General features: G+C 38.8%; 1 protein-coding gene across 1 annotated transcript in view; it reads left to right on the plus strand.

Annotated features, from left to right (window-relative positions):
- Positions 1-14,102, plus strand: part of LOC134676862 (uncharacterized) — a 46,426-nt gene that overhangs the window by 9,806 nt on the left and 22,518 nt on the right. Inside the window, exon 2 of the mRNA XM_063535244.1 lies at positions 9,396-9,539. Coding sequence (XP_063391314.1) covers positions 9,461-9,539 — 79 coding nt within the window. The 5' untranslated portion in view covers positions 9,396-9,460. The remainder of the gene's footprint in view (positions 1-9,395; positions 9,540-14,102) is intronic.

Genomic DNA, 14,102 nt, shown 5'->3' on the forward strand with positions numbered 1-14,102 from the left:
CACTTGGATTTGCTTTTAATTACGTAGGTAGCAGCCACATAAACTACAATTATTTGACTCTTTCTTTTTATTGTGTTATTATTTAAGTTTCTACATTCATAAAATTACGCAAGTTTATGTAAGCTGTTGACATTTTGGTAAAAACTCTCTCATGATCTGTAATCTGCATAATTCGTCTGCGTCTGCATTATGGAAGTTTTCCAAGACGATTGCATAATAGTACAGTCAACAATAAAAATATGGGTGTAGACAACTTACTCAAAAATATGTCCCATAGTTCTTAATTCACTGACATAAGAGTTATGGGACATATTTTTGAAATGATTTGTACACCCATATTTTTACCGTTGACTGTACATAGATCAATAAAGGTTCCGATATATATTATTTCTCTTATTCTCACAAACAACCGAAATTCGTAGCCACGGCAGCCCGCTATCTAGAGTCAATATCTACGCCCACAAATATTAATATTAATTAGGTAAATTTAGTGATAACTGTGATAAGTCTATTATAATTATTTTTATTACCTATTAGATTTAAGCTAGTTATTAATTTCGTTTAGTATACCACTGTATATACCGGGTGTGGCCTGTAACACGAGCAAATAATTAAAACATAGATTGTACTCCTCAAACGGTGACACTTTAGCTCAGCAACTTTAAAAAATTATGAAGTATTTAGACTCCCTATTTTTCATACGCCATATCATTGTGACTGACGTTGCTTGTCACGCCTTAAACATAATAAAATTTGCAATACATTGCGTCTTAGAATAAACTTTAAAGTATATTAAAAATCAAACCACAAGTTATTTTTAAAAGTCGCTGAACAAATGTTGGTCAGTATGGGGAGCACAGCCTACAGTTAAATTTTTTGCTCATATTACAAGCCACACCCGGTATAGTGTGTGTAAATAAATGATTTTAATTATTTTTAAGTACATATGTTTGCAACCCATAACTTGCATATTTGGTTTAACTGTCAATGTAAAGTTGATTAAATAACTTAAAAAAAAATTATATAAATCAGAAATGAACATAACATATAAGTATGTATCTTCACATTTTTTATGCTATCCATCCCAAACAATCGATGTCTGTCTACGCTCTAATTTTAAGACGAAAAGCTTGAGAGGAAAGGGGACAGCCGCTTCTCCATACAAACGTAGTCCCAATTTTCCTCTCTGAATACTAACATTATGGAAAATATTTTACATAATTTGATGTAGGATGCATTAGGGTAAATGCGAATGGGGTAATTCCGAAACTGGCAAATATCGACTAAACTAGAATCAGTTCATACTTTAGCAACACTTACGCCGCTGCAACGCTTACATGGCATCTTGCGTACTGTTGCTACAGTAGAAAGTGTTTTTAATTTAGTAGATATTTGCCAGTTTCGAAATTAACCCGCCTTCGCATTTACCCCAATGTACCCTAGGTACTTATATTAACCATAGCAAATATGCCACGTTTGATTTTTTAGGAATTTATTTCCCATCTCCAAGTTCGATGATCGCATGTACCTATACTTACCTATGCATAATAACCACATTTACATACTTTCTTGTTTATATAACAGCAATTTGACAGGTTTCGGTCATTGAACCGAACGGTTTCTTATCATTAGGAGCTCGCTTAAGCGGTTTTACTACTTTTTACTAACAGTTACGTGAAATAGACGAAAGGTATCGCATCCGATGTTCGAAACCTGACAATAAATAACCAAAATTGGGTTAAAAAACTGGCCAAGTGGGAGTCGGACTCGCGCACGAAGGGTTCCGTACCATTACGCAAAAAACTGCAAAAAAACACGTTGGGAGCCCCACTTAAAATATTCATTTTATTCTGTTTTTAGGGTTCCGTACCCATAGGGTAAAACGGGACCCTATTACTAAGACTTCGCTGTCCGTCCGTCCGTCCGTCCGTCCGTCCGTCTGTCACCAGGCTGTATCTCACGAACCGTGATAGCTAGACAGTTGAAATTTTCACAGATGATGTATTTCTGTTGCCGCTATATTCGCTATAACAACAAATACTAAAAACAGAATAAAATAAAGATTTAAATGGGGCTCCCATACAACAAACGTGATTTTTGACCAAAGTTAAGCAACGTCGGGAGTGGTCAGTACTTGGATGGGTGACCGTTTACTTTTTGCTTTTTTTTTAGTAGGTATTGCGGCAACAGAAATACATCGCATCTGTGAAAATTTCAACTGTCTAGCTATCACGGTTCATGAGATACAGCCTGGTGACAGACGGACGGACAGTGATGGAGTCTTAGTAGTAGGGTTCCGTTTTTATCCTTCGGGTACGAAACCCGAATAAACATGCAAAGAAAGTTCAGTTACCAACATAACGCCCCATTGCTGTACACTGTCCCGATAGATGCCACCTTCGATTATTGGCCGCAGTATATTACAGATGGCATTTTTTTTAGGGTTCCGTAACCTATTGTTAAGACTCTGCTGTCCGTCCGTCCGTCTGTCACCAGGCTGTATCTCACGAACCGTGATAGCTAGACAGTTGAAATTTTCACAGATGATGTATTTGTGTTGCCGCTATAACAACAAATACCAAAAACAGAATAAAATAAAGATTTAAGTGGGGCTCCCATACAACAAACGTGATTTTTGACTGAAGTTAAGCAACGTCGGGCGGGGTCAGTACTTGGATGGGTGACCGTTTTTTTTGTTTTGCCTTTTTTTGCATTATGGTACGAAACCCTTCGTGCGCGAGTCCGACTCGCACTTGTCCGGTTTTTTTTTATTAGTGCATACGAACTTAATATACATAGGTACTTAAAAAAAAGATGGCATTAGATTATACCTCTCAATCCTACAAATAGGGTCAAATTCTTGCTTTAATTTGATCAGTACTGAACATATTACGGCGTGCGTGACCTCAAGCTAACCCCACAGACTTTGAAGTCACAAAGTATGCGAGTGGCACCATTACGTCTAATATCTATGAAAATACTAGCGACAGTAAGAAGTACTAGTGCTCGACGCTGCACCAGTATTCGACATGGGCACTTTATGTCAAAGTGACAAGGATTAAATTAGAATACAGAAAAATCTTAGCCAATCAAAAACCTATATTACTTAGACATAAAATGCCCATGTCAAATGCTAGTGCAGTGTCGAGTTCTGGTACGGTCGCCATCAGATATATCGGAGCTGCCGAGGTGCTCAAAAAATCTGAACACGCACTCTAACGCCTTGACAGTAGAGGCGTGTTAAGATATTTGTGAGCACCTTGGCCGCTCCGATATATCTGATAGCGACTGTACTTTTAAATTAGTGACCCGCCCTGGCGTCGCACGAGCTACACAAAACCTTAACACATACACTTTAACCTTCCTCAAAAATGAAAAAAAAAAAATGAAAAATGATTTATTTAGGTATCAAAAATGCAGCGTATTACATAGTAGAAGGGTATTACATTTTTAAAAGTATTCTATTGTTAGACAGCCTAGGAATAGTGTCCTGAGCCCTAAACTAGGTAAACCTGTCTTATAGGGAAATCACTCTATTGATGGGTGAAAACCGCTTGAAAAGCCGTTCAGTAGTTTTAGAGTTTATCACGAATATACACACAGTCAGACGCGGCGGGGGACTTTGTTTTATAAGGTGTTAATGATATCTATGTGGCGGCCGATCATAAGATCAGGCCGATCGTAATGTTCCTATGTATTGTTTTGAGGATAGTCACATTAAACCAATATATAGGTAAGATAGGTTCGTTAGGTTGCCTTAGATGCCTGAAGGGCAAACTGCCCATAAATAGGAGCCCCGCGTAGCGAACGAGTCAACGATATGCCTAGGAATTTCATGATATGCCTGATCTTACGATCGGCCGCCGACATCTACGCAAAGTATGCCTCCATCCATAGTTTTAGGATGTCCGCCAGTGATTCATCTCACTAGATTGAGGCCAGATAGAGGCCTTCTCGACATCAACACTTAAACTTGACGCAAAAGAGTTTTTAGTTTTCTGTGTCACAAGCGGCTTACAGTGTTTAGTCTACAGCCGGAGATTATTGTTAGTTAACAATAATACCACAGAAGTATGCGACGTGGTATTATCGTTATACGTGTAAGTATGTCGTGAAATTATCAATTCTAAGATCAATCTTACAACTTTATAACAAATCACTTATAAATAAAAAATTTGCCCTAAGTCATGGTCCGTAGGTAGGGTGCCGAGAAGGCTGGCCGCATTGCCCCGCTGGATGGCAATGCTGATCCTTTGGGCAAAATATAGGTCAGCCCTCTGGTCACCGGTCATTCTAAGATCTAGAATTTATAATTTCGTCGTTATCAATCATGCAGCTGAATGAAAATATTTTAATTAATAAATAGTATTAGTTCTTACACAGATTTACAAAGTCCCGAGGTAGAACATGGGGATTCCAGACTCAAACTTTTCCGCCAGGTGGCGGCTTGTAAGGCCTGTGAGTTGTGTTGTGCTTTGTGCTGTAAGCTGCTTCGGACCACCCATAAATGGGAAATCCTATTTCTTCCGCCGTCCGCTACAGTTTCCGCTCCTAAATTGGCTGAATGAAAACAATATACCATTTCGTTCAGGTCATCAAGAAAAATTAAGGCAAACGCTAAAAAGTGAAACACCTTAGGGGTCATCCATTAATTACATCACACGTTTAGGGGGAGGGAGGGGGTCAAGAAAATGTGACATATTGTGACAAGGGGGAGGGGGGAGACACAAACTTTGTGACGTCACTTTAACTTCATCAGTAACCGAAAATTTATTTAAATTATTTTATTCCCTTTACATTTAAATAACAAGTTTTTACAACGATAATCGTTTTTATTCGTTTAATTTTCTTTCCTAAGCAGTTTTGGGTTATAAAATTACTAATATTTATATCGTCAAAAATATTTTGATAAAATATTAATAATACTTAGGTACTTACTTAATTCGATTTGGCGATTTCGTAGAAAAAATGTGACGTCACACCAGTGGGGAGGGGTTTGCCAAATGTGACCAAGTGTGACAAGGAGGGGGGAGGGGTCAAAAAACCTAGAAATTCGTGTGACGTAATTAATCGATGACCCCTTATATGAATGTGCATGTAGCGTGGGACTGAACGGTGAGATAGGAGACTGAGTAACAGTTAAAAAATACATGGCTAATAATATGATGCATAAGTACTTATAGTTCGTTTTTTTAGCATTAGAAATAAGGTAAACAATCTTGACGTGTTTTTTAATTGAAAAACACATTTTTAAAATAAGTTACGGCAAACGGGTAACAATTATGAATCTAATACGATCATTTATATTCTTCTACTTTCATAAGTAATAGTTTCTGATTTTTAAAAAGCGTTTTTCAATTAAAAGACTAGTCAAGATCGCTTACCTTCTTGCAAGTTCTTTCTAATGCTAAAAAAACGAACTATAGGTACCGTAAAACGGGGTGAGTAGGTTTCGCGGGGAGAGGTGGGTTATGAATGGGAAGAGAAGGTTTGAGAGGGAGGTGAGAAGGGATTTTAAGGCTACTGCTACAAAAATTATGTATTCCAATTTAAAATGGAGCTATAGTAATACGCATAATAAAAAAAATCGATCCAACAATCTTCCAAAATCACCTTTGTATGAAAACCCCTCTCACCCCAAATACGAGGCACTACGGGGTGAGGTGGGTTTTCCTCTTTATCATCAAAGTTATGAAATGGAACTACCCAAAATAAAATAAAAACTAAAATACAAACGTCCGGAACACTTATTATATACACCATTCAGTTTTCATATGTAAAAATAAAATGTTATCGAGGTTTGAATTTCAGTTTTGACCCTACTCACCCCATTTTACGGTATTGACGTTTATTTATGTATTATGCTTAAAATTCGTGAAAACCCCTACAAATTGATTGACTCCTACAAATCCTTGTGAACAACGTATACTTTTACTAGTTCTTCGTATAGTTATTTGTTTTACAAGAGGGCAAAGTTGTCGTTTAATCCTTCGTGCTAATTCTCATACCGGAGCAAGCGAAAGACACCACAATTGAACCACGAGCGTAACGAGTGGTTCGAAATAATAGGTATGCTGTTACTTACTTAATCATTTTAATCCGGCACAAACCTGCCTTAATGACGTCATTCGTAACCCCTCAACGATCGGTGAGTCAACCCGGACGCGTTGCCCAATTGTCGCGACACACGCGTCGTTGCTTGCGCGAGCGCAGCGCAGAACGTAACACGGCCATCACAAGTCACAGGGTTACGAAACTGGGGGAAGCCTGCGGAACTTTCTATTGAGTTCAAGGAAACTGACGATCTATGTTGATCTGAGTCTGAGGTCTAATTAATAAATGTAGGCTCTGTGACCTGCAGAACTCACGGAATCTGAAACCAAAAAAATTGATCGAGGAAAAAAATCCCTATAGGTATCAAACCTGCTCACAAAATTCCATTAGAATTAGAGAAGAACAGCCGGATATACGATCGCATTTTTGGGTCGACCATATTTTAGAAAACTTCTGTGGACATTATGTACAGCGACTCTGGATCCCGGTATTTCTTATGGGTCTCAAATATACGCCACGACAGAAACTCGGCTGAGATATGTGAGCCTGGGTCTTCCTTTGCGTCTTTTCCCCTCAATCTTGCCCTCCGGGATGTTTAAAAAGATTCTATCAAAATCTTGCCCTCCGGGATGTTTAAAAAGATTCTGTCAAAAATGTGTGTGTGTGTGTGTTAGGTAGGTACTGAAAAATGAGTGGTTGGCTGAGAGTGCAGCGTAAAAAATATCGTATACTGCAAAACGTAATTCAAGACCAAAAAAAGTAAGAAAATGTTGCCACAGTAATAATTTGTTTGTAAAATAATCACGCAAAATTCCTTTTGATAAATAATCACGCTAAGCTAATTAATTCCATAGTAATTTTACTCCTACTATTTAAAAAAGTACTTTTATTTACTTATTTGTACATAAATACAAGACGCGCGGTAGTAAAAAAGTAGCAACCTTTTTTACTTTTTTTGGTCTTGAATTACGTTTTGCAGTTAGTTTCCATAATTACGACTTTGTCTTAGACAGTGCAAATAAGGTAAAAGAAGTTTATAATGTAAATTATGAAACAATAAAATGTTACACAGCTCCAGTGGGTATACATACAGCTATGGTGGCACGCTTGAGTGGACGCGTGCCAAAGAAACCATCACGAACATATACACCGTGAAATTTTAGTGGTTGTTTTCCCGCAACGAAATGATTCTGCTATCGATATACAGTCGATGTGTAATCTTTTATTTAAATAATGTTAAGAAATGCCAGATTTATAAATGTGTCGAACGAAACTCGAAAGTGACCTAACACCAGTAGTAGCACTGCAGTAGTACGTCAGTACCTACCTAATTCTTTTGAGTGAATGAAACAAAATAACCTAAAAAGTAGTTCCATTTATTTTTCCTTCACACATTTTACGTGCAGTTAGTTTGCAGATCCTTAAAAGTAAACATAACAAGTTAAGATCAAGCTTTTAATGATCAAAAACTTAAACAAACACTTAAACTTCCCGATACCGCAATAATTGTTCGAACTGCAATCCGCCACGTTCAATACACAATCACCTCTGCCCTGTGCATGTGCTGGCGTTTGAAACTGCCCGTGGTTAAGCAGCCGCTGTGTTGCGGCGACAATTGTTCGTACGTGTGGAACTTGGGGGTTTAAAATGCCCCGAAGACACAGCGACTGTAAATGGTCCAGTTCCGCGTAAAGTCGCCGGGCGGCGTGGGAGTCGTAGTTAGCCCTAGCGTACAGCTGCACCATCGCGACGTACTCTAAATTAGAATATTCGTAATGTCGATCCATTTTACTAGAAATAGCAGTGATGACATTGACAGGATCTGTTATCACATTAGTTTAATAAGCGAAGAGGATGTAATTATTCAATTTACCAAAGTTGACACAACGTAATGGCAATCATCAAACTAATAAAAAGGTTTTATTTCAACTGTTAATCGTGAAGGAACAGTCTAAGTCAATTTTAATTTCAGTTGTCAAACAGTAAAGCACTCTAGCCTGTTACACAGTTTAAAAAAGTAACATGTGCTTGTTTATTTGTTTATCTGTTTACAATATCGGGAACTGTCGTCGACTTGCAGTTTTAGTGTGTTACTATTGTTTTTCGCTTGTTCAAGTTTAGGTTATTTTTTTTGTAATTTTTTTTTGGAAAACAGTTTATTTATAAGTTTGTCTATCATAATTCGAAAGTACTACCGATAGCAAATCGCCCTGCCGCGGGAAAACAACCACTAAAATTTCACGGTGTAGATTAGCTGGATGCCGCAACGGAATAAGTATGTAGGTTAAAAACGAAGCTCTTCGTACAATTTTGACTTCAATAAGTTTTGGGCAAAAAAAAAAAATTTTGTTACAAGCTTTTATCGCTGACTGTACTTTTCTTTCCACAGACAACTAATACTCATCGAGACAATTCTAAAAATTCCAAACAAAATTAAGTTGCGGTGGCGAAATTATATTATAAAATTTATAGGTATATTTTTTACATTAAAACAATTATTTAGCTGCTCTATTTATTCTAAATTTAATTGACCACTATTGTTTAGTAAAATTATAGTTTTAATACTCTACTTGGGCCGAAATTGGGCACTATCATCCTACAGTAGATAGTTTTGCAACAATTGCAAACCTAATTAATTTTCAATGAATTGCAATGTTGATAAGGGGCTATTCATAAATTACGTCATTTCAAATTCGGATGATGGTAGTACGACGTAGGAAGAAACGCGTAGGTATTGTAGGCGGTGGGGGTTCAAAAATCGTCAAAAATCGATGAATCGATAACATAATTGCCCCTAAGTAATTACGGGGTCTGGTCAGTGGTCACATATCACTTCCAGTATGTGTCGGACCGTGCAACTGTTATCCGTTTGTTATTCAACGGGCGGCTGCCCCACTTTACTGCGCGGGCGCACGACGGCATACCTTCCTCACCTGCCTTTTGAGGTTTCCAATACAGTTGCTAATTGTTATGGAGCGAGGTCCTTTGGTGTAAGGACTGCAACGGGTGTATTCCATGAAATTGTCTACCGTTATCCCGTACAAACGCGAACAACGTACAAGTTTTTATTCTGTATAGGTACCTATCAATATACGTAGTAGGTACCTACACAACAAAAAAAACAACGGGTTGCACTCCGGGAGTGCCGACAGAAGTGAAAACTGAATTAAAACGTAGTGATTATATGCTCTTTGCAGAAATGTTTAAACTTACATATTGAAGTGTGTAATTAGTAGGTACTACGGGTAGGGCCATGGCCTTACGAGGTTATTCTCATCTAGACATTAATAAATTCCCACTTCGTTTAGTGGTATATTTAATCCGAGATTTCCTTGTTCCAGCCACAAATGTAAGCGCCAGGAGAGCAATGAAGAGCGGATGGACAGCGCACTGCTGAGTCCACAAAATGGCCGCCGGGACGACAAGATGGTGGACACAGTGCCGCGGCGCGGTGCTGTTCGCCATACTGCTGCAAGTTGTTAACGGTATGTTCTGTTACTTATCTTTTTTAAATGAGCTTATTATGGAACTAATAAACGTCCCAATATTTAGTTCTAAACCGTTTTTGTTGAATAGCCATATCCGAGAGCACGCAAACAGCAATACTTTTAATTGTCCATCGGTGGACCTTATGCCTTTTGTAATAAGGTTTACGAACTGTCAGTTAACAGTGTGGGCGATGGTACGCGTTGGCGGACCGACGCTGAGCAGACCCCCCAGTGGTCCTGGGCTATAACCGCAAAAATCGAAGTTCGCAAATGCGGGGATTTTTCTCTGTCACTAATTACGCCTTCGTTGGAATAAAAGAGAAAGATCCCCGCAATTTGCGAATTTCGGTTTTCGCGGTAGACGCTCTGTTGTGACTCTTCGAAGAAGTTTTGTTATTAAAACGTAAAATATCGGTACTTACAAAACGAATACGAATAATATGAAGCTTGCATGGTATGATCTAAACACCGGAACCACGACACGACTGTATTTTTTATAACCGCCAACAATTAGGTACTTTGCTGTGCGTCGACTGGAAGCCTCTTTGGACTTATAAGTTATAAATGAGCTCATGTAAGTTTTTACTCCGATATGTTATTCCAACCGATATCCAATAAAGGCGAGTCGAACGTTCCGCAAAACTACTGTTCTGTATGGATATGATGGCCGTATTTGTCTACGTCTATCATTGGCCACAGCATCTTTGCAGATGATAGTTGCAGCGACTAAAGAAAGTATTTTGAGGAGGTAGTCTACAGTCTACGTGACAGCGTGATAAAACGGTGTCCGTCTCTTTCTATCCCGCAGAGTTAAAAAGTGACAGTTGTTTTATCACGTGGATAAATGTGCATAAAGCGATCCATAATAGGCTTGCTGTAGGGCTAAGATGGTCGGCTCTTTATCATTTGTCACCATGCCTGTCACGTTTTAACCAATATGTAAGTGCGAAAGAGACGCATGGCATGACGAGTGATAAAAATGTGGCCATGATACCGCTTGGTCGTCTCTATTATCGAATCACTTTCGTGGATTGGATACATTTTTGTAAAATTTTATCTCTAGAATTTTTGAGTAGGTATTTAAATCCCTTTCCCTCAGCCATAACTCCACGGATAATTTTCAATTGGTTATAGTTCGTTTTTTTAGCATTAGAAAGAACTTGCAAGAAGGTAAGCGATCTTGACATGTCTTTTAATTGAAAAACGCTTTATAAAAATCAAAAACTATTACTTATGAAAGCAGAAGAATATAAATGATCGTATTAGATTCATAATTGTTACATATTTGCCGTAACTTATTTTTAAAATGTGTTTTTCAATTAAAAGACACATCAAGGTTGTTTACCTTATTTCTAATGCTAAAAAAAACGAACTATAGCAGATTACCTATATGTATAATAGTTGCCTCAGCTGTGCATTTTTTCAGAAACTTTCTTCTCAAGAACGTCCGATTTTGGCGGCATTTTTCTTCTTCTTCTCAACCGTAGCCAGAGCCGTCATCTCATGCTTGGAAAGTTATTATAACGACTTGATTGTCGAAGGCATCTCGAGCCTCAAGGCCGCGCGGTCAGCGCCTCTATATCTAATAATAGCCACGAGAGTTCAATTATTTAAGTTTAGGACCCCTATTCAACAAGCGCCGTTTGACGTATCGTGTTGATCTCCCGTTGATGTGGGAAAAATCATAAGTTCTCGAATAGGTACAATATCAAAATTTGACATTAACAATCCACAGTTAGGGTGACAAGCAAACCAAACCGAACCACCCTTAGTTTAGAGTTGAGTTTTGGTTGTACCAAATGATATTATTCACCGTTGATGGAATCAACACTCAGTATGCAATAAAATCAACTGTTGATTTGACGTGGATGCGAAATCTGACATTGACGTATCGAATTTGGCCCTAGGTTGGTGTAGAAACAGCAACATTCACTGTGGACATAAGTGGACCTTATTACAAAAGGCATAAAAAAGGCCCACCAATGGACAGCTTGTTAGCTGCAGCTTAGTGTGGGCGATGGTACCTATCCTAATAAACCATTGTCGCTTGTTTAGGCTCATTGAATGCCAATCGAAAAGACAGACATGCAAACGAAACTAAAGTCGCACCAATAAAAGTCTGCAGCGGATTTGGTAGCCCACCATAGTCTAATAAAACATGGTCTTCTCTTCCCAGAGTGACACAGGCCTACGTCACACTAACATGGCCGCTATATATAGCGCTATCGCATATTATCATATAGCGCTGTCGCATGATGACGTAGGCTTGTGTCAGTCAGGTGACCTAGAAAAGACGTAAAGAGAGTACCAGGCGGAGTATATTATTATACCATGGTAGCCCACGCAGTGGAAGTGTTATTTATACGTCATAATTTCATAGAAGTGTGACGTTTAAAATGACACTTGCACTGCGTGGGCTATCAAAATCGCTGCAGACCTTTTACGGTCTGACTATAATGCCTAATTCGAATTGCCGATTTCGTTGAAAACAAAATTGGGGGAGGGGTTTGCCAAATGTTACAAGGAGGGGGGGGGGGGAATTAGAAATTCGTACATTTTTTCCTTTCGTTCATGTTTTGTCAAAGTACAATTGTCATCTTAGTTAGGCGCCCGGTCTGCCGGCATCGAAACGCTTTGTGTTTCTCTATCACTCTGCCATATTAGTGTGACAGTGACAGTTGCGTTTCGCTCTACAAGGCCTGGGTGCGTAGCCACCGTGCAATCGTTAACGCTCCGTAGCGAACGAAATGCAACTGTCACTGTCGCACTAGAGGGGAAGAGTGATAGAGAGAGATGACTACGATACGTTACGGAGCGTTAGCGATTGGCACATTGGCTATGAGCCCTACTGGTCCTCTAACCCAGGGCTCTCCAAACACCGGCCCGCGGGTAACCAGATACACCCCCCCCCCTCTCCGCCGACGGTGGCCCGCGCGAAGTTTTTTGAGGCGTAATATGGCCCTCAGGTAAAAAAGTTTGGAATAAGGTAATAATAATGCCTTGATTGGAGGCATCTCAAACTACAAGGCCGCGCGGTCAGTGCCTCTAAATAGCTACTATAATAGTTCGATACGTAACGGTACCCTGTCAGATTCCGAAGTTAAACATTAACATGTTTCTTACACGTCTTATGAGGTCAAACATAAACATGTTTTCACCACACCAGCTCGGAAAGAATTACTTTGCACTTCAAAAACGAATAGCAAAATTGCATTTTATCCACATGTGAGGCAAAGTAATCAAATGCAAATTTTGAGTTGTTTTCTTAAATTATGATTTTGAATGATAAATATTTAATAACATGCATTTGGATTTGATTTTGTTTTGATATTTTACATTTAATATTTGCTTCGGGTTGGTGTGGTGAAAAATTTTGTGTTTCACTCGGGGGCAAATTTTGTTTAACCCTCGTGCTTTGAAACCCTCGCAACGCTCAAGATTCCATTAAAACAAATAACTATTCTTACACTTCTTATGACAGGTAGGTAAGGTATTGACAAGGATTTGGTGGAAATTTCTCGAGTCAGTACAGCTTGGCAAAAAGAGTAGAAATTAAAAAGTGGCAACGCTGTAGTGTCCCGTTTTCTTATATAAATGGGTTTGAAAGGGAGGACACTACAATTTATATTTTTTTTGCCAAGCTGTACTCTAAAAGCGGTGGTGGCCGAGTGGATATGACGCCCGACTTTCAATCCGGAGGTCGCGGGTTCAAATCCTGGCTCGTACCAATGAGTTTTTCGGAACTTATGTACGAAATATCATTTGATATTTACCACTAGCTTTTCGGTGAAGGAAAACATCGTGAGGAAACCTGCATACATCTGCGAAGAAATTCAAAGGTGTATGTGAAGTCCCCAATCCGCATTGGGCTAGCGTGGGGACTATAGCCCAAACCCTCTCGTGCTTGAGAGGAGGCCTGTGCCCAGCAGTGGGACGTATACAGGGTGATTCATGAGACGTGAGCAGGACTTATCCTGCACACTCAGTAACTGATAATCGATCGATCACAGTCGTATTTAGGTGAACCAACCACACTTTTTCCTATTTTTTACCTTTTTGGCGAGGGCAAATTTAATTCTCTACAATCATGGTCACCCTACAAGACCTAATTAATAAACATAAAACCTCTTTAACCGTAATGACAGCTTTATGATTACGAAGAAAATAAACTGTCAAACTTCAATTTGACACAGAATATCGGTAGTTTAGTATTCTAATTGTAGGGTGACCATGCATGTCGTAAATAAATTAATAACTTTTTTTTTCAACACGACTAGAAAATTAACGTTAACCTCACTAATACTGATACGAAACAGTTGCTTATAATTTACGAAATGCGCAGTGTTAGTCCTGCTCACGTCTCCTGAATCACCCTGTATAGGCTAAATTATTATTATATATTATTATTATAAGCTGTACTCTAAGTTTTGACGGTACACACGACACCGAACATCAAGATTAACAACAAAAATTTATTACATTAAACATCGATTGAAACCACTCTTCTACCCCCACATATGTATTACCTAACCCGAACATCAAGCGTAGGTAGGGTAGGAG

The sequence above is a fragment of the Cydia fagiglandana genome, chromosome 25 (assembly GCF_963556715.1).
Source record: "Cydia fagiglandana chromosome 25, ilCydFagi1.1, whole genome shotgun sequence".
NCBI lineage: Eukaryota > Metazoa > Arthropoda > Insecta > Lepidoptera > Tortricidae > Cydia > Cydia fagiglandana.